Source organism: Phaethon aethereus (genome assembly GCF_964289735.1).
Source record: "Phaethon aethereus genome assembly, chromosome: 7".
Classification (NCBI taxonomy): domain Eukaryota; kingdom Metazoa; phylum Chordata; class Aves; order Phaethontiformes; family Phaethontidae; genus Phaethon; species Phaethon aethereus.
Genome location: NC_138583.1, coordinates 17,479,352 through 17,500,514, shown reverse-complemented (window position 1 = coordinate 17,500,514; position 21,163 = coordinate 17,479,352). Strand labels below are relative to the sequence as shown.

Genomic DNA, 21,163 nt, shown 5'->3' with positions numbered 1-21,163 from the left:
GTCTTGGGCTTCTTGGAGAGTGGGGTTTGCAAGAGACAGTGTGATTGGGTTGGGCAGGGGAAGGGTGCCCTTTTACACTGCATTTGAGATCCCATTATTCCAATTTCTCAAGTCCTGAAGACAAAGTCTCAAAACCTCATGGGGGTTACAGAGATGTAGTAGGGTAGCTCAGGAGACTGGACTGCTGTAATAGATGGGTAACAGTCTTTTCAGGAAGGACAGACAGGGGAGCCAAGGAGGGGAGGTTGTGCTCTACACAAAGGAGTGACTTGGAAGCATGGAGCTCTGCTATGGCATGGGTGATAGGCCTGTCAAGTCTGTATGCCTCAGAATCAGAGGATAGGGCAGCAATGAATACTGTGGTGGGCATTTGTTATAGACAGCCTGATCAAAAAGGGAAGAGGGTGAACCTTCCAAGCAACAGGATGACATCTGCTAGTGGAAGGCCCTTGTTCTCAAGGACTACTTTAAACACTCTGCAAGGACAGTAGAGCAGGATACAAGCAATACAGCAGATTTCTGCAGGGTATTTGGGACAATATTGTGACACAAATTTTGGAAGGACCAGCTAAGGAAAATGCTTTGCTGGATCTGCTACTTGCTAATAAAGAGGAACTGATGAGGAAAGTAATAGTCAGTGGCAGCCCAGGCTGTAGTGGCTGTGAGACAGTAGGGCTTCAGATCCCGAGGGAAGTGAAGAGGCCAACTAGCAGATCAAGGCCCAGAATTTTATCTTGTTTAGAGAACTGGTAAATGGTGTCCTGTAAGAGGCTGTTGTGAAGGGCAAAGGAGCACAGGACACATTGATCTCTAGAGATAGTTTCCTCAAACTGCAAAAATTACTCATTCCAATGTTCATGAAAATAGCAGGAATGACAGTAAGCCTGCTAGGCTGCACGAAGAGCTCCTGACTTGAGCAAAAAAAAAAGTCTACAAAAGGTACTGGTATTGCTTACATGTGCAGGAACAGAATTAAGCCAGAGCTTGGTTGGAGTTGAAGCTGAGGGATGTGGAGAGCAACAGGAGAGCTCTTACAAGTATGTGGACAGCCAAAGGAAGAGTAAGCAGAATGTGGCCCTGTTGCTGAACGGAGTAGGCACTGGAGTTTGACAACATCGGGGTGCGGTGGGGATTTCAGAAGGGATCTGAGGTACGCAATATTTTCTTTGCCTTGGCTTTCAGTGACAGGGCCTGTTCTCAGGTGTGGCAGAATTTAAGAAGCAGAGATGCCATCCATGGTAGAGGAAGGTCAAGTTATAAAATACTTAAGTGAAATGGACATATACAGACTCATAGGACCAGGTGAGATTCACCCAAGGGAACTGTCTGACATGATTGTGAGACCTCCCTTTATGATCTTTGAGAAGTCATAGCAATTGGGGAACATCCTCAGTAGCTGAAAGTTGGCAAATGTTACCTGCATCTTCAGAAAAGACCAGGAAGAGCAGACAACTACAGCAATAAGTGAAATAAATGCATTTGTATCATCATGATATTACAAAGATGATGGAGCATTTGACTTCATATAAGTCATGTAACAAATGTTAAGGTGCTTCTGGATCTGTATAAATTTTGTCTGCAGGTATTTCTACATATGTTGTCTTTTGAAACTTCTGCTGTTAGCATTAGATTAGGTCATGGTAGGAGAACTTACTTTGGAAGTAAACTTTAGGAAGTTTGGAAGTACAGTGCTGTCAGCAGACTGTCATTTAAGTGCTGTGTTGCATAGGTGCATTTTGAACTGGACTTGATGATGTGGTACTCAACACTGGCAGGTTTCTTTAAGCCTATTTGTGGGATCAGTGATGTATTACTATTGTTAGTATAGCTGAACAGGTTCAGAAAGATAAAATGGAGTTTAATTGTGTATTGACAGCAATTCTGTGTAGTTGTTGAAATTAATTTGATTGTGGTGGCTGTAGTGCACAGCTGGAGAGCAAGCATGTCCCTTAGAATGGCAGCAGTACTTCTGTCTTTGTTGTCTGTCTTGTCATTCATTCACAGGCAGTGAAGCCATTTACAACTCAGCTGCTGAATACCAGTACAGACAGATGATGTCTCATAGGCAAACTGAAGCTGGTGACAGTTTACCTGATTATGACATGCTGTATGTTGCCACAGCTCAGTAGCTGTTTCATGACTCTCTGAGGGCTGACAACCTGACAGTTGTTCTAAGCTACATCATTCCTATTTGTGAGTTGTGATCTGTTTCTAAAATGGGTTTTCTATGCAAGCAAGGCTTGAGCAAGTTTGGAACCGTTTAAATTTGCTTTTGTGTTTTTGCTGTAAAGCAAATTACAGTGGCAAAAGAGACTTAATTTTGGAGGCCAAGATTAATCAATAGATTTGAATTTGGTTCATCATATGGTTTATTTCACACCCTGATTCTCAGTCATTGTTTATTACAAGAATACCACCTGATTTTCTGGTTTTAAAAATGGTTGGAAGATTATTCAGATGTGATAATACAGTGTCTGTTTTGTGCGTATTTTAATACATAAGCAATAAACTAATGCTTTTGCAGTGGTGGTACTTTTAAATTTTGATCCTTTGTACTTTCAAAAGATGGAGTGTTTTTCTTCCATGTAAATGAAGTAAAGATTCACAATAGAAAATTTCCTTTTTGAAGCAAGGCACCATGATGATGATCAAGCAATTTTACTAGGAAGCATGGAAGGTGATAGCCTAAAAAGCACGAAAGGAAGCTGTCTTGATGAAACCCTGCTGAATAGAATAAAGATTTCCTATTTGCCAAGTCCACTGCTGGTCAAAGTCCAATAGGTTATAGTGGCAGGGTTACTGCTGGAAGATTCTTGGAGTTATTCTAATCTAGGGACCTCTGCTACGTTGTATTTTCTGTACTGTTCTTGCGCTCTGTAGGAATTTCTCGTATTCAAGAGCTTTGTGTGTTATGTTTATTAATAACTCTGTGAATGTGGAGGAATGAAACAGGATGTAAACATTTCTCTGTAATGAGTGTTTGCAGTGAAGTAAAGCTCTGCTGCTTTTCTTGCATTAAACTACCACCAGTGCAGTTCTGGTTTTGAAAGAAACACTGCATTTGACTGCAGCTTTTCTTTAAGGTAAAGGCCAATCTAATCTGCAGATGATTAAAAAAAGAGGGAAGATCTATGTTTGAATTACAAAATTTGAGTGAAGAGTTGTGTTCTCTGGATCAACTAGGATGATCCAAGATGAGCATGGACGCGCTCCGTCATGCTGGAGCGTGTCCAGAGAAGGGCAATGAAGCTGGTGAGGGGTCTGGAGAACAAGTCTTGTGAGGAGTGGCTGAGGGAACTGAGGTTGTTCAGACTGGAGAAGAGGAGGCTTGAGGGGAGACTTTATTGCTCTCTACAACTACCTGAAAGGGTGTTGTAGTGAGGCGGGTGCTGGTCTCTTCTCCCACGTAACTAGTGATAGGACGAGAGGAAATGGCCTCAAGTTGCGCCAGAGGAGGTTTAGATTGGATATCAGGAAAAATTTCTTTACGGAGAGAGTGGTCAAGCATTGGAACAGGCTGCCCAGGGAGGTGGTGGAGTCACTGTCACCTGAGGTGTTCAAAAAATGTGTAGATGTGGCACTTGGGGACATGGTTTAGGGGGCATGGAGGTGTTGGGTTGATGGTTGGACTTGATGATCTTAAAGGTCTTTTCCAGCTTAAACAATTTTATGATTCTATGAGGATTCTTGAATACTGTGGTGGTACACATCCCAATTTTAAGATGTTTGCCTTTTTGTTTTTTGTAAGCTGAATTCTGTCTCAGTTTCAAGAACATAACAGACTTTCTTCACTAGTGTTTGTAACTTTCTTATTCAGAGAGATTAATGTTATTGATTTCTTAGAAAGTGATATTGAACATGACTTCTTAAGTAAGATCAGAACTGTGGTTTATCTCCAATGCATTATGTGATTGATACATAAAACTGTTTCCTAGATCACAGTATCTCAGCTAAATTTTTTGAAGTTTTCAATGTAAACTATTATTTCCAGCTTTTTGTAGCAAACAAAAAAATCTGTCCTAGCTGAAATGTAGGACTTGTGAATCCTTGCCCTTGGGGTCCACTTTGAAGACTCTGTTTTAATTTTTAACCTGCATAAGTGAAAAGCAAATACATGGATTTGTTGCTAGTAGTATGGGGACAGGAACTGCAATTTGTAAGTATTTGGGCAGGTGCAGAATGAGATTCAGTACTCTTATTTGCCATTCAGGCATGTTTTTGCTGATTCTGTTTCTGCTGAAGACAATGCAGTGCATTGGAATGCGGTGAAGGATATTTTCAGAACAATAGTTAAACATTGTACATGATGTCCTCACAAGAGTGAGGTGCCTCTCCTTGTGGCACTGTTCTCAACCTGCCTACCTGTAAGCAGTGAAGTTCAAGGTGTAGAGGAATTGTGTTAGGTCAGCAGTGTCCATTGCATATGGCACAGTGTCTGTTGCATGTGGTGAGGTTGATCTGTCAGATGCTCTGTTAAGGGAGCACGTGGATGGAAGAAGACAGGAAATGATACTAGAGATTCAGCTGGTGGCATCTTCCAGAGTAGATTGTATTGGAACTGCCTCAGGATGCTCTGGGTGGATTGTATTCTGGCCGTGTTGAATTTTCAATAAAATGTATTGCACATTGGAGGTAGGTTGCAAGAGATGTTGTGGTACTTTCATAAAAAGAGGACTAATATACTTACTTCACAAGCCAAATATAGCCCTCTATTTCACCTTCTTAGAACCTACTCTGCTACAATTCTTTATTTTCCAAAGTGTGGAAGCTAATCAAGGGACTACTGCTTACTCTTAAACTAGGCAAAGTAATTTTTGTATTTGATATAAAATACAGAATTTCTAGGTTTGTTCCAGGATATAAAGTTTTTTAAAAATAGAAATAGTAAATTTAATTACATAAAAATACTTGTTCAAGACCTTCATATTAGCCAAATTCTCTTGCTTCTCAGGTGAACAGGAAACCACTAATGAATTGTTCATTCAGTCCTGTGCAATATGCATACCACTGTTTAATTACTTCTACGTGTAACTGAGCCACAGTGTGGCCATGCTGGTCTCTGTGCACATAAACAAGTGTAATGTAAACACCTACATGCAGGTCACAAATGGGCTAGAGGGAAGGGAGGACAAGACTAGGGTTTTTGGTTTTGTGGTTTACTTGAATCAAGTTAAATTACTTAGCTTACTTGAAAACCTAATGGCTGTATAATGATTGTAGTCAGTCTTAAACGCATTCAGAGAAACTGAACTTTTTTTAGGTACATCTCTTGTCTTTGACCATTCATCAGAAATTAAATGATAAATTGATTTGTTCATTGGTATAGAATGTAAAGCATGTATAGAAAGCACACAGATTGCAGGAGAGTCCCTAAAAAATATAATCAAATTGTGTTTGACTTCCTTCTGTCAATTTTAGTTAGTTCACTTGGTCTTTCTCAGTATACCAGTTCAGTTGTTCAGTGTCTTTGCTGTTTCTTCCTATGCTGCTGGCCTCTATGTAGTCTGCATCTCTGTCGTTTTACACCTTTTAGGACTACCCTGTCTTTGCTACCATGTTAAAAGCAAAGGGACAAGTCTGTATTTTTCAATAGATAATAAAATTCAATTCAGCTGTCTCAAGCTAAATCGTGTCTGCCTTATTTAAACCTGTGGAGTGATTTATGCTAAATATTAGAAAGCTAAGGTAGTGAAGTTTGGAAGTGTATATGACAGGGAAATAAGGATATGTCTTGAGGATTTGGAGATAAGAGAGACTTAGTAATGAAACAGCTGCTTATGGCAGTTTGTAACTTGAAGCATGCATAAAACTGCTTTCGTGCTGTAGGACTTAAAGGGGGCTGATAGGATCACAATTTTTAGGTTTTTCAGGAGAGAGCTAGGGAGATACAAGCTAGTTCAGTACTGGGCATAATAGTGGACACGGCACTAAAGACTAGTACTAATGAACAAACAGGTAAATGCAGTGAGTGGAGGAGGCAGATGGACTCTGTGCTGTTTCCAAAAGACAGTGATACTTAACAAATCTTACTACGTTCTTAGAAAGTGCCAAAAAGTGTGGGCATGATAGACATCTAGCAGGTTCCATTTGTTTGGACAGAGACAGACTAATTCTAATTCTGTTTGCATGCGAGTTTCACAAGATGGTTGCCTGTTTTAGTCTGTCTCTTGGATTTTTCTGTTGGCCACTGTCAGAACAGAATACTATCAAGCTGGACCTCTGATCTCACACTGTTTGATTTTTAAGAGACAGAACGGAGTATAACAAAATTGATAGTTAACTAACTGAAAGTTTCTGGAGACTGACACAGATGTATGAGAGTTACTGTTTTCATGTGAGTTGTGGATTCTGCTGTAGCTGTTTCAGGGGAGATATATATGATGAATGCCGTAGTTTGAAATTACAAGAAACTGCTCAAGTTAATTTTTTTAAATGTATGTTTTAATGTCTGATTATCTCCTGAATTTGTGAAGGCATAAAATATATGTATCTTATGCTAACTTCCCTTTCTCAGATTGAATTTCTTCTAATTGTTTTCAATCTTGAGTAAGATAAAACTTTAGTGGTTCTGGGGAGGTTTACTTGACAAAAAAATAAAAGGCTGTAAATTGCATGTGGCATGTCACTTCACTACAAAGGCTGGTGATAAGGCAAGAAATAAAAATCATTAATGGTATTTTGGCTGTTTAATTTTGTGATACTATCACTCATATGCCCAGAAGATAAGATAGACAGCTCTTTGTTCTTCTAGATTAGGTCTTATATTTTGGTGTGGTTGTTTTTTTTTTTTTTTTTTTATACCATACAGTCTGCAGTCTGACTTGTTCACTTTTGGAGTGTGAGTGGGGGGGAGCTGTATCTTCTCTTCTGAAGGTTCATAGTCTTATATCAGTGGTTATAGTTTAAGAAGGGTCTTCAGGTTTCCACTTTGAGGCTATCTACTATTAAGGTTAGGTAGACACAATGACACTGGGGGTATCTGTTTAACGGGGGCATGTTGTACTCATTTCAGATACTTCAGGATAGATACACGAGCTACCAAGATCAGTGTTTTTTATTTACCTGCAACTTAGATCAATTATTTGGCGTCTCTTTGGTAAGTTGAATTTAATAGATGTCATTCAAATCACAGAATCTATCAGAGAAACTTTTTATTCAGTGCTCGCTACAGGTAGCTGAGACTGTTGCCTCTGATTCATATTTTTCATCCTACAGAATGCGAGTATCTTGGATAAGCATAGGTTATATTGTAGAATGATAGGAGAAGAATACTGACAGATGTTACTGCCATGCAGGTGAAGTTTCACTGTTTTAATTTAGAGTAAAAGTATGTGAAAATGACCACTAAGAACTAGTCTCAAAGTCCACAGCCGCTGGAAGGATTCGATGAGCAAGGATATACTAGTAAAACTGTAAAGGTATTTGTGGTTGCTTAACTAATGATTCCTAACTCTTGATAGTGGTTTCTTAAGTCTTACAAGGTGTTTACCAAGAAAGTATAGTTACAGCCCTGTTATGTATGAGGAAACTGGTAGCAGGGGAACAAAGTTCTTGTCAAAGTAATTTTAAAGTATGATGAAATACAAGAACGAAATACAGGCCTTGCAAACAGGTGAAAAACACTTCCTCTTAGTGCCCAAGTTTTCTTGAATGTGAAGTTGGCAGGTTAAACTGTAAAGTTTATTGAATTGAATTGAAGCAATTCTAAGTTCTTCACAGGGATTTATTTTTAAAATCTAAGTTATTCTCACTTTCTTTTCCTGTGTTGAGACTTTATCACTACTTGTACTGCTGCAGTTTTGCATGTTTTTCTATAGGCAATGATGTCTTAGTGTAAAACTTGTCTTTGTATTTTGTAAACAAGCTGATCCAAAATTCTTTCTTGGTACAATAGGCTATATGCTATAGGTCTCCTTTTGTGCAGTTGGATGTAAAACAACAATTCTTCACCTTTAGAGTATTCAGGATGCAATCTGGTTTTGAATGTGAAGTTTGGCTTTTCCTGTCAACAACTATTACATGTAGTATATAATCCAGGTATTAAAAGAAAAAAAATAATATGCTGCGACTTCAAATGTTAAAACACCTTCATTTTCTTCAGTTTTAAGGTAGTGTTTCTCCTGTAAAACAGAATAAATTTAATTGCTGAGTTTCCAGTGTTACCATGCAGATGTAGGCAGGCTTAAGGCATCTGTGTGCTATGTGGAAGTAAGCAGATGTGGAATTGTATTCCTCCTGAAGCTCTGGTATTTTATCATAAATCATGCTAATAGATCTGAAGGGTATACTACTAATTTCAGTATCCATGTTGTTATCGATCAATTGAAATATAGTAGGGTGTCTGCTTTTCTGTGTAAACATTTTTATGCAAACTGGAGGTTAGTATGATGACTAGTATTTTCCAAATTCTGTTGTGAACCTTTTGTATTGTCCCCAAAAAAAGGGAAGACCAGACCATTGTTTCAGACTGAGTAAATATCCATGTATGTATGTATGTATGTGCATGTCCTATCTCTTTTCTTATAGATATAAAAGCATGTGTGTGTGTACAGTTTGTATATCGTAGAGCATACAGCAAAGGAAGGAAACAGCCACTCCTTCACTCAAAGCTGGATGTTAATCATATGTTTTTATTTTATAGCTAACTAGGTGAGGAGAAAATTTGTGAAGAAGTCAGGAGGTTTTGTTTAGCAAATGACATGGCTGTACTAGATATGTTTTAAAGCAATCTGTGAAAAATAAAAGGAGGGATTCCAACTTTAAAATAAACCACCGGTATTTAAGAATATTGGAAGGCAAAAGAACCATATATGTTGGTGGATTCCAAATGACTTTGAGTAATGTAATTCCATAAGCATGATGTCCGTGCTTATGGAAGAATAAGCTTTTTGTAAACGTGGTGTTTAAGGCCCATGTTTTGTTAGTGTTTGCAAAGGTATGGTGCAGAATGTGTCATGGAGGGATGAATTGCTGTGAAAGGATGTATTTTATTAATTGTGTTTGTTTTTTTTTTTTCTCCTGAATCAGTTTTAATGGTGGCAAATACCAGACTTCTTCTGTTATCTCCAAGCAGGTGTGTTCTCCTTTAAATTGTAAAAGCTTCTTAAAGCTGAAGAAAATTAAAAAGGACTTACAACATACATAGAATATAAAGTGAAGGTGGTATAATAGCTGATCGGTTACTGTCTTGAAGACTGCAAACTGGAATTACGTGAACGTTCTTAAACACAAATTAAGGGAGCCTATTTTTTAATTATTTTTCCAAAGTAATTCTCCTAGTAATTCAACTTGTGAATTATATGTCATCTCTGAAATACAACAACTGTTTAATCAAAAACTTGCGTCAGCTGGGGCTTCTTGAAGAAAACTGACTTAACTGATATTACCCATGACACTTCCTCTTGAGATTCTTCTGAAAATTATTGGCTTCAGTGATGTAATTCAGGTGTAAAAGTTTCTCAAAAGGCCAGACAGTTGTAGTTCTAAATGAGATCATGTATGATGAGACCTGGTTGGAAACGTGTTGGCTCTTTCTTTCCTCCTTGCCTTATGATTAGAAAGGGAGTTTTTGGTTAATGTTTGATTCTTGTAACATAAGATCTGAGTCTCTTAAAAGGATTTAATCTTTTTCTATGTCACTATAATGATGAAAACCAATCTCTTTTGTGGATAGGATTTCCTTAATTGCTAGAGTTACCAATAATGTAATCAGTCATGGTGATCTTTCTATTAATACCAACTTTCTTAAGGGGTAGTTAAAATTCTTTAGTTTTGTTATCTCAATAAGGTATTCTGTTTCTTTTCCTTTTAGGCTATTTACTTTCCAGAAGAGAAGGTCAAGCAGGATCCCCTGAAAAGCCATTGTCTGATCTGGGTCGTCTTTCATACTTGGCTTACTGGAAAAGTGTCATATTAGAATACCTTAACTGCCACCATGAAAAACAAATCAGCATCAAAGGAATGAGTCGAGCTACTGGAATGTGTCCACATGATATTGCCACAACCCTGCAGCAACATAGCATGATAGATAAAAGAGAAGATAGGTCAGTGAATCTTGTAAAAATGTAAAAAGTACGGAGACAAAACATTCGCTTTTTCTACTTACAAAACAGTTGATGTGAAAAATGTCTGTAAAATTCTGGCTTTAAAATTAATGATGACCACCTTACTGAAGAAGTCAATACAGCTGGGTCTTGTTAATGGGGTCTTAACATAAAGAGTTTTTCTCCCTAAACAAATGGTGGGTTTTTGGATCCTCTTTCATGTCAATGGTTATTAGAAGGATGTTGCCAGCTTGAAGTATTTTCAGTGAAGAATTTTGTTTCATTCGGTATCATCTTCTGTAAGTACAATTCCCAACTCCTGCTTTGCAAATATCATTTTGAGTACCAGTGAGAGAAAAATTCGGGTTTGTGGGTGGCAGTCTCTTCACACCCCTTTCTTCAGTCATTACTGAATTCACGCAAGCCATGCGATCAGATTAGCTCTACATGAAGTCCTCCTGCCCAAGATGCTGGGAATGCAAATGACTTTTTAAAGTTTCTATTCAATGTTACAATCGGTATTGAAAGTTAGTGCGCTGGGAAGGTGAGTTCCTGTTTTGTGAATATCTTCTCTCTTAATGATCTTGATTGATATTTTAGGTTTTAGATTGTTTTTGTTGTTTGGGCTATGTTTTTCATAAAATGCCTTAAATGACTTTCAATGGTATTTGTGTTTCTGAAGAGCTGCGTACATCTTTCTGGATATTCCAGTCATAGGAACTTTATAATTAAGCAAAACTGCCTTACAAACAGTGGGTTGAAATAAAACTGAGATCAGGAATAGCTCAGCCTTAATAATGTACCAGTACTAGTATTCAAAATTAGTAAGTTTTGAACTAGTAAGAATGCAAGTCTTCAAAAAGGAGATTGGATTACGGCCTGGTGTTATGAGAGTAATAAGAGGAGTGCGGTCATTGCATTAACCCGTAACCTTAATAAATAAAGTCCATAAATAAGCATCCCAAACTTTCTGGGATGCTTATTTATGAACAACCTGATGGGACAAAGGCATTTTTAGGAAGAATCAAGTATGTATTCATTACTTGCATGAAGCTTCTGCCCTGTCACAAATTATTACAGCCCCTGAATACTGACAGCCAGTTAGGAAATAATGTGTTTTCATCTATAGAATTCAAAATACTTTATGAACAAGGTCAGTTAGTCTTTTTTCACAGGTAGTAAAGCTTAGACAGGGACATGAACTGACCTGGCTAAAGGTATCCAGAACACCAGTGGCTGAGTCAGGAAAAGAAATCACATCTTTCAGATTACTGCCAGACACTTACCTTGGGAATCGGGTATGGCTTCTTATGATTTCCTACATTTTGTTAATTCTTCTTACATGTAGTGAAGTAGAAGTTTGTCACAATTCTGTGAAAAGTGTTCACCTGGACCTAATTCTTGTTTTTTTAAAGCATTCTCTCAGTGAAAAGCAATGTTGTCACTTAACCTGCCTGATTTTTACAGCATTTGAAATTCTTGCTAAAAAAAAAAAAAAAAAAAACAAAAAACCCAAAAAAAGCGTATTTTTTTGTTTTGTCAAATTGTGTAGTTCTTTATAACGGGATTTTGGGTTATGTGGTAGTGTATTAGCATACTGTGCTATTATGTTAGTCTTTACCTACTTTTGATATACTACTTAATTTCATAGTAATTAGAGAGTTGTTTTCTACTGCAACAGCATAGGACTAAAGTACATTTTTATGCTTGTTAGGAAACCTATGTTTCTAACTTGCTTTCTTGTTCAGTTAGCTGCCATCTTCAGTTGTAATAGTAACTACTTTCTCACGCTTTACTTGGTGATCTACAGTGTTTTCTATTTGCGCTTGTATGTCATATTAAAATTGGAAACTATTCTGTCAGTGACTGAAGTGCCAACACGAAACCTCTTAGGGTTGACTACTTAGAGTAGTCAACTATAAAACCTTTACGTTCCTCTCTGTTGCCTTAGTGATGTTCAGTATTGAGCTTTCACTTCATAAACTGTTGTTTCCTCACTTTCTCTTCGTAAATAGTCAGTAGTGTATGCATGTTAACTATCTCTGTCAGCTGATATGTTTAGTTCGAATCCACTTATTTACCCATATATTTTCACAGGTTATTGTGGAAAAGGATTTAAACTGTAGGAAGGTTGTTTTAGGTGATCACTTTGTAAAATAAATTACTGTTTATTGGATTGTAGATTTGTAATTATTAGAAGGGAAAAGCTGATTTCAAGTCATATGGAGAAACTGAAAGCGAATCCACGTATCAATGAAGTAGATCCTGAAAGCTTGAGATGGACTCCTTTGTTAGTTTCTAATGCTGCAGTTTCTGAAGAAGAGAGAGAAGCAGAAAAGGAGGTAATAGCTGAAACTTCTTATTCTGAATTTCCCTTCCTTTTGGCTTTCATCGCTCTGAATAGTCAACATTAGGCTGTCTTAAATAGAGCAGTTGTAACTTTGACCACTGTTTAATGATAGAGGATACTGATATTATTGTAATGCACAATTTTTGGAAGCTGTGCAGCAAGACATGGTAGCTTTGGGGGGTGAATATGAAAACTTAAAACATGAATCACTTGTCATGAAGTTGTATTTATCACTCGAGGTAGTCGAAGAGCATGTAATCAGATCAAATTTGGTGCAGAGCTCAGGGGCTGCAGTGTCAATTGATTCTTTGTGTTATGAACTTGCTCAAAGTGATCCATGTCAGTGGGCATGTAATGTAGTGCTAAAGGACTTAAATCAATTCGCTGCATCATTAATAGTGCTAAATATCCCATGAAATGCAATCTTCTTTGGTTTGTTATCCTAACTGTTGTAAAAGAGCTACTAGATGATTCAGCTGAAATGTTGTTGCTAGGTTAGCCAGCAGTGCTAATCAGGGTTGACTTATTGTAACTCTTTAGCTGAATGTAAAGGATATAGCTAAGTAAATGCTGTTTCAGTGACCCATTATTTTAACCTCAACCCTTCAGGCTGAGCGTCTGATGGAACAAGCTAGCTGCTGGGAAAAGGAAGAGCAAGAAATATTCTCCACAAGAAGTAATAGTAGGCAATCACCTGCAAAAGTACAATCTAAAAATAAATATTTGCGATCTCCAGAAAGTGTGGCAGTAGTAGGGGAGCGAGGGCAATCCACGGAGCAATCTAAGGAAAGCAGTGAGGAGGATGGCGGGGATGAGAATCAGCAAAGTTCGCCTCCCCGGCTGACAAAGCCACAGTCGCTGGCCATAAAAAGAAAGGTGCGTTACTTCAGTGGTTTGGTTTATAGTAATTCATCTCTGATTTTAATCAAATTGTCATTGAAATAACAGCCTCTTTTTTTTTTAGGGACATTTATGAGACTGTTGTAATCCTTTTTATATATTTGGACAACTGAACAACTGTCTTCTGTTTTTTCCTCTCCGTCCGAGTTTTTATCATTAGGATTTTTCACAGAACTGCAAAATACTGGTGACACAAAATCATAATTTCCTGTTAATTTTTAAAATAATCATTGCCCCCTGCTGTTTGGCATTGGTATTGGTATTCAGTATTTTAATGGTTCTTCCTTTTTTCATTTTAAGATGGAGTCCAGCTTGTGGGGTTTGTATTTTTATTGCTTTTAATATAGGAACTTCTTAAAGGGGAATACTGTTTTTCAAAAGCAAATGCAGTTAAAACAAAAGGGGTTTTTTACACATAATCTTCTAATTTCCAAGAGAATTAAATGTTAAATTCTGGTTACTGAAGTGTTTACATAATTCTTAATTTTGTTGAAACCTAACTGTTTGAATGATTTAAATTAGTAAACTAAGCATCCCAGAATTTTAAAGCACGTGTCTCTAAGAGTTAGGGAATTGGAGTGTCCCTTTGTTTATAATTTAGATGAGTAAACTTTAAAATAAGCATAAATCTGCGAGAATGCATAATAATAGAAATATAATCTGTTGAACAGGTTTTCTTCTTTATAGCAGCCGACTGTAGATTCTTTTAGTGTATTGTTGAAACCCATGTGAAGCTTGAGGTGCACTTCCTTCGCTGTTACCTATTTTTCTATATACGTACTTATTTCTAAAATAGCAGAAACCAGAAATGTAGAAGACTAAACTTTGATACATATGAAGGTTGTTGGGTAATTATAAACCTACAGAGAAAAAATGTGTAAGTACAATCTGCGTAATATTGCTATTAATATTATTTGACAAAAGAAGGTAAAAGTCACAACACGAAGAAAATCCTAGTCTTAATTTTCACCCACAGAAAGGTTTGTGTGCATGTATAGATACATACCTATTTTAACTGTTTAGACATCTTAATTTTATATTCTGTCTACATTTTAATTTGATGCAATGTAAGGTGGTGTTTTTTTGAGTGAGTAAATAGATTATTGTAAACTCACTTTACAAAAACTTACTTATTTATGTCCAGAGTCAGCTAACAAACAGGAATGTAGGAAGAGTTATATTTGTGAATTGTTTTTCAGAGACCTTTTATACTGAAAAAGAAAAGGGGCCGTAAACGCAGAAGGATTAATAGCAGTGTTACAACAGAGACAATTTCGGAAACAACAGAGGTGTTGAATGAGCCGTTTGATAACTCAGATGAAGAACGTCCTATGCCACAGCTGGAACCTACCTGTGAGATGGATGGGGAAGATGATGACTTGAAACCTGTGATTAGAAAAGCTTTTGAGTATCAACCTGGGCAGCAGAAAGATGAGAAGGAAGAGGAAGAGGAAGAACAGAACAAGGAGGAGAAAGATATTTGTTGTTATAGGAGTGAAGACAATTGTACAAGTAAGCTGAAAAAGTTCTTACATCTTCATGAAATTAATTTTTTGGGTGGCATTCAAAGGAAATGTTCGCTTTTGTCATGAATCTGGAAATTTTTAATAAGATCTATTTAGCCATTTTGGTCTTAAAATCTTACTATCTTAATAATGCTTTCTGCTTAGAGGTGCTACTGGAGTCATTAATCTCACGTAGTTTATTAGAATTCAGTGGTGGCTTCAGGTTTTTGTTTTGTTTCTGTTGTGTTTACTTCTTTTGTTATTCCTGACCCATTAATATTATAATCTGTTTTTTGTGTTCAGAAAACAAATGTTTTCCAGTCTGAAGCACTGCAGTCCTTGTCATGTTGCCAAAAACAACTTTTATGTCCCTGCAGCAGGACATTTTGTACTCAGCAGAGCAGGGGTATCACTGGAATATTGTTTAATATTGGTTTTGTATCCTTTACCAAGGATACAACAACAAGCAAAAAGTAAGATTTGATTTACACAAATACCTTTCTATTCAGCATTGTTGGTAATTCCATGAAATGTGTGTTGTTTCTGGGGCACGGTATATCCTCAGCACTGGGGTCTCTACCTTTTTTCCCCACAAAAGAGAGGGGTAGTTTTAACTGTGTACTTTCAAAGCTGCTTATCTAGTTTGATTCCAAGGATATTTCCTGGCAGAAAAGCTAATGGATGGATAGTGAAACTACTAATGAGATATTCTGAACGTATACGCATCCCTTGACCTCCTGGCTCTCAAATTACACTTACAAGTTTTAATTCCAGAATGAATGACTGGACTCTCAGGTCAATATATTTTCACTAAGTGAATGGGTGCTATTTTAGTGTTTTCATAATTGCATGGGAAGCTTAATCTTCGCAATCCTCAGTTGAGGGATCATACACTGATTTTTATTTTAAATGGCTCTTGTGTGACTAGAGTAACCATGCTTATGAACACTGATGCTGTTACAAACGAGCGCACAGGTATATTAGAATATTAACACTTTTTCCTGCTTCTTAACAGAAATGAGTTAAACTAATAGTAGCAAATTCAGAATGTTCCAGCTATGTCCTAGTGGTCATCTTTGCACTGCTGTAACTAGACTGATATTGTATATTTGTCCATGGACCATGTCATCACGTTAATTGACTATAGAAGTGTTATAACACTGCAGTGAGGGGCAGAACTTGGCAAAGGGATATCGCTGAAGCAGTTACGCTCCCAAGTGCAGCATGTTATATCCTGAGAATTCTCCTTTTTTTTGGTGTATATGTGAGTGGCACCTGGGGAGAGAGGAGTGAATGTGTTTGGGTAGTTTTTTAGTCAATGGATTATTTTAGTGTTGCGATGCACTCTGTGTTCAATTTCAATTGTCTTTTGTCATGTATTGTGAACCGTGCCATGATATGCTGCCCATGAGAAGATACTAGAATGAACCATCTTTTTTTTTTTTCAGTGTTGGTACTAAAGCACTGTTATATGCTTACTATGGCTTGTCCTCCAGAACAGCAAAAACAGGGAACACCCGACTCTCATGTTATTACTGTCAAGAAAGATGAATATGCATTAGATCAATGTCTATATAGTGATGGCATACCTCTATTCTAAAAACAAAGGTTGATAATCAAATATTTGGACAATATTTTTGCTTTAGTTTTTTGCATGTCTTGTGATTTAAATCTCTGGGATTCTTCTAGCCTATAAATGGTGTTTCTGATGGTCACTGTTAAAAGGCCACCAAACAAGAAGAACTTTACGTATCTGTGTAAGTGTGTTTGAGCTGTAGATACTATGTCATTCTGTTGTGGTTTGAGATCTGTTTATAATTCTTGTTCCTGAGTTTCTTAATACACTTTGGGTTTATAAATTACTTTTGGGTTTATGTTTGAAAATATTGATTAGTTTGTGCAAGCTAAGACTTTTCTTCTGTTTCTATCTATTGCCTCCCAAAGGTAATACAGAGGATGTAGCTGTATTGGAAGAAACCACTAAAGACAATCTTGAACCTTTAAAGAATAAGCAGGCTTGGCCCAAAGGAGTTAAGCGTGGTCCATCTAAATGGAGGCAAAGCAAAGAAAGAAAACCTGGCTTTAAGCTTAACTTATACACGCCACCTGAGACTCCTATGGAGCCTGACTATCAGGTGCTGGTGGAGGAACAAAAGGAAATAGCTGAAGACAAGCCCTGCTCAGTTCCTGCTGTTACGGAGGAAGCGATTAAAGAGCCTGTTGAAGTATTACCACCACCAGATGATGAAGTAAAAGAGGTAGAACCTGAACCTCTGCATCCACCCAGTGAACCCTTTGAAAAACAAGAAAATGATGTGATGAAAGCTGAGGAAGAAGAAAGGAATGTAGAAGGTAGAATCAATTCAAAAGATCAAGAAAAAGACAAAGCAGAAGAGGTTTTTCTGCAAAAAGAGGAGTCCGTGAATTTGGATGATCAGGAGGAGGAGGAGGAGGAGGAGGATGAAGAACCTTCTCAAAATGAGGACCATGATGCAGATGATGAAGACGATAGCCACATGGGTTCAACAGAAGTGGAGAAAGAGGAATTGCCTGGTGAAGCTTTCAAAGAAATGCTGGAAACACAGCAATCTTTTTTAGACGTAAATGTTCAAACTGGTAGTTCAAATCAAGAGGACTTAATGGATTGTGGTGTTGACCTTGCAGCTGATGAGTGTGACAGTGACCAGAAAGAACTTGCTACGGATTCAGACCCGGTGCCTGAATCTGATGATGATCATAGAGATAACAACCAGGACCAAAAAACTGGTGAAGAATTACATTCCGATTTCAAGGGAGAGAATACTGAGACCATGGAGATTGATTCAGAGACGGTTCAAGCAGTACAGTCTCTAACCCAAGAAGCAAGTGAACATGAAGATGCATTTCAGGACTGTGCAGAGACTCAAGAGGCCTGCAGAAGTTTGCAAAACTATGCCCATAATGACCAAAGTCCCCAAATGACCACACTGGATGATTGTCAGCAGTCTGACCACAGTAGCCCGGTTTCATCTGTGCACTCTCATCCCAGCCAGTCAGTTCGTTCTGTTAATAGTCCAAACGTTGCTCCTTTAGAGAACAGCTATGCTCAGATCAGCCCAGATCAAAGTGCCATTTCTGTGCCGTCTCTACAGAACATGGAGACCAGCCCAATGATGGATGTTCCTTCAGTTTCTGATCATTCGCAACAAGTTGTGGATAGTGGGTTTAGTGACTTAGGGAGCATTGAGAGCACGACAGAGAACTATGAAAACCCAAGTAGTTACGATTCTACAATGGGTAGTAGTATCTGCGGAAACAACTCTTCACAAAACAGTTGCTCGTACAGTAGCCTTACATCTAGTAACCTAACACAGAGTAGCTGTGCAGTGACACAGCAGATGTCTAACATTAATGGAAGCTGCAGTATGATGCAACAAACAAACATCAATTCTCCTCCCACTTGTAATGTAAAATCTCCCCAAGGTTGTGTTGTTGAAAGGCCTCCAAGCAGCAACCAACAGTTATCCCAGTGCAGCATGGCCACTAATTTTACACCACCTATGCAGTTAACAGAAATCCCTGAGACTGGCAATGCCAACGTTGGATTATATGAAAGAATGGGGCAGAGTGAATTTGGAGCGGGGCATTACTCACAGCCATCTGCCACCTTCAGCCTTGCCAAACTGCAACAGTTAACTAACACGCTTATGGATCATTCTTTGCCTTACAGCCATTCAGCTGCTGTAACTTCCTATGCAAACAGTGCCTCTTTGTCCACCCCCTTAAGTAATACAGGGCTTGTTCAGCTTTCTCAGTCTCCACATGCTGTTCCTGGAGGACCCCAAGCACAGGCTACCATGACCCCTCCCCCCAACCTTACTCCTCCTCCCATGAACTTGCCACCTCCCCTTTTGCAGCGTAATATGACTTCATCGAATATTGGAATATCCCACACCCAAAGACTGCAGACTCAGATGGCCAGCAAAGGTCACGTTTCTGTAAGAACCAAATCCACACCTCTGCCACCTGCTGCTGCAGCCCATCAGCCACAAATTTATGGGCGGGCTTCGCAGACTGTGGCCATGCAAGGGCCTGCGCGGACCTTAACAATGCAGCGTGGTATGAACATGAGTGTAAATTTGATGCCAGCCCCAGCTTATAATGTCAATTCAGTGAACATGAATATGAATACCCTTAATGCTATGAATGGTTATAGTATGTCCCAGCCGATGATGAATAGTGGATATCACAGTAATCATGGGTATATGAATCAAACACCCCAGTACCCTATGCAGATGCAGATGGGGATGATGGGAACTCAGCCATATGCACAGCAACCAATGCAGACAGCACCCCACAGTAACATGATGTACACTCCTCCGGGGCATCATGGCTACATGAATACAGGCATGTCTAAACAGTCTCTTAATGGATCCTACATGAGAAGGTAGGCCCTTTGGAGGGACAGACTACCAAACTGGCATATGGGATTGATCTGCACAAATATCTTTCGGAGAGTACGATTTCAAAACCAGCAATTGGTGTGAATGCAAAAACATTTGTTGGCACCATTTAAAAGCTGTATGCAGCAGAAAGCCTTATACAAGTTTTTCTTTTTCTTTATTTCTTGTTTTGGTTTTTTTTTTACCTTTGTGGGCTTTAACTTTTCTTCTCTTTTCTTTGGGGGGAATTAGGTGGTTTTCCATTTCTTGTTTATTTCATTGAGCTTGAAGTTCTCTGGAAAGGAAGAACTCTTTCTATGAACTGCAATTACACAGCAGCTAATGGTTCAGAGCCATTTTATGTGCCTGCTCCCATTAAAAATGTGGATAAATGGACTCCAAAACTATTAGACAGTACTGGATCGTGAGCTTTTTCTCTCTCCTTTCCCCACATGTAAATGCCTTTTAGCAGTTCTTTTATTGTATTATTTTGTTTCTGAAAGTGACACTTCCGCATGCCGCTAATGTCTTTGTTAGTGACAGTGCATTTTGTAGTACTGTACAAGTGTTGTGCTTAACAGTAAGCCATTTCTTAATTTTTTTGCCTTGATTAGGTTACCCTAGTTTGAGGGGTAAAAAAAACAGAACTATATTTTTGTTAATTATAAAACTTGTAAAAAATAATAAAAAAAAAGCTGCAAAAGCTATTCACATTTTGGTTAGTTCAAAGGGTTTTATTGCTGTATGTTTAGTGTAAAGTTGAGACTCTTTTCCATTTTTGTGACCAGTTTCTTTGGGGCTGGGGTAGGAAAAAAGGCAGCTTTCTGTTTTATAAATACTGTTATGTTTTTTGTTGATTGAAACATCTCAGTGTTTATTTGTCAAGTTTTGAAACATTTTCATATATGTCCAAATACTTGGCAGGATTTAAAAAAAAGTAGTGAATTTGGTGTAAAGTTGCTATTTTATGGAAATGCCTCTAACTTTACATTTTCATTCCATCTGTAGATTTTTCTATCTTTATAAAATATTGGAGTTATTTTTTAAGGGAAAAAATAGAGCAGTAGCGTGTGAATAGCTCGAACTAAGCTTACAGATCGCATGTAAAAAGGCAAAAGTTATTTGTGTCTGTTTATATTGCTTCCTTTTTTGTAGCCTTTGTACCTGTACAGAGTGACTGTAAGGGCCGAACAGAAGAGGCTTGATACATGTAAAAATAGGACCCAGTGACACTCTTGTATTTATCTGTTTAATCTTTTTAGTCAGTCACTTAAAAAAAAAAAAAAAAAAAACCCACACAAAAAACCACCCAAGAAACAAAAATAAAAACTGCAAAAAACAACACCCCCCAAGCTGTACATTTTAACATAAAATAAATTATGATGAGCCATTTTTAGCCTCTTGTGTCTTGTCATAGTTTGATGTTGCATGGGAATTACCTCCTGAAACAGTGTTTGTTACAGTGCTCTCACATGCTTGATCTAAAGCCCATTAAAGTTGATGGGGTTTGGATTAGGCTGTTAGAGCTTAAGTGTAGGTTACTCATCATAATTGCATACACCTTGTGAAAATAAAAGAGTATCTAAGATTATTTTTTTTAATAATCTTAATAAAATATTGAATAAATATGTATTTAATACGTTACAAGGTTGTCAATATTTAATGTATGAAACTTCTTTCCTATAGAAAGTGTTAATATATATGTAAAAGGGTATTATGATAGTAACAGACATGATGTTTGGACTGTATCTTAATGATAGAATTATAATCTCTTCCTTTGTCATTGTAGCTGGATTACAAGACAATGCAAATCTTGTGTTGAACCTCTGAGTTCTGTGTATATGCATGTTATATGTGTGCACACATACACACATATATGAACACTTCTAATCTAGCAATAGAAGGTCTGTAGAAATCACGAAGGCTGTCCATACATGGAGCTTG

At 37.8% G+C, this 21,163-nt stretch overlaps 1 protein-coding gene across 6 annotated transcripts in view; it reads left to right on the top strand.

The window, feature by feature from the left end:
• Window positions 1-20,762, top strand: part of KAT6B (lysine acetyltransferase 6B) — a gene marked incomplete at its 5' end in the record, with an annotated part of 110,623 nt that extends 89,861 nt beyond the window's left edge. For all 6 annotated transcript variants that reach the window (XM_082002258.1, XM_082002257.1, XM_082002256.1 and 3 more), the window contains 5 exons: window positions 9,812-10,043; window positions 12,226-12,385; window positions 13,003-13,269; window positions 14,493-14,805; window positions 16,743-20,762. In XM_082002258.1, coding sequence (XP_081858384.1) covers window positions 9,812-10,043; window positions 12,226-12,385; window positions 13,003-13,269; window positions 14,493-14,805; window positions 16,743-19,228 — 3,458 coding nt within the window. In that variant the 3' untranslated portion in view covers window positions 19,229-20,762. The remainder of the gene's footprint in view (window positions 1-9,811; window positions 10,044-12,225; window positions 12,386-13,002; window positions 13,270-14,492; window positions 14,806-16,742) is intronic.
• Window positions 20,763-21,163: the final 401 nt, after the last annotated feature.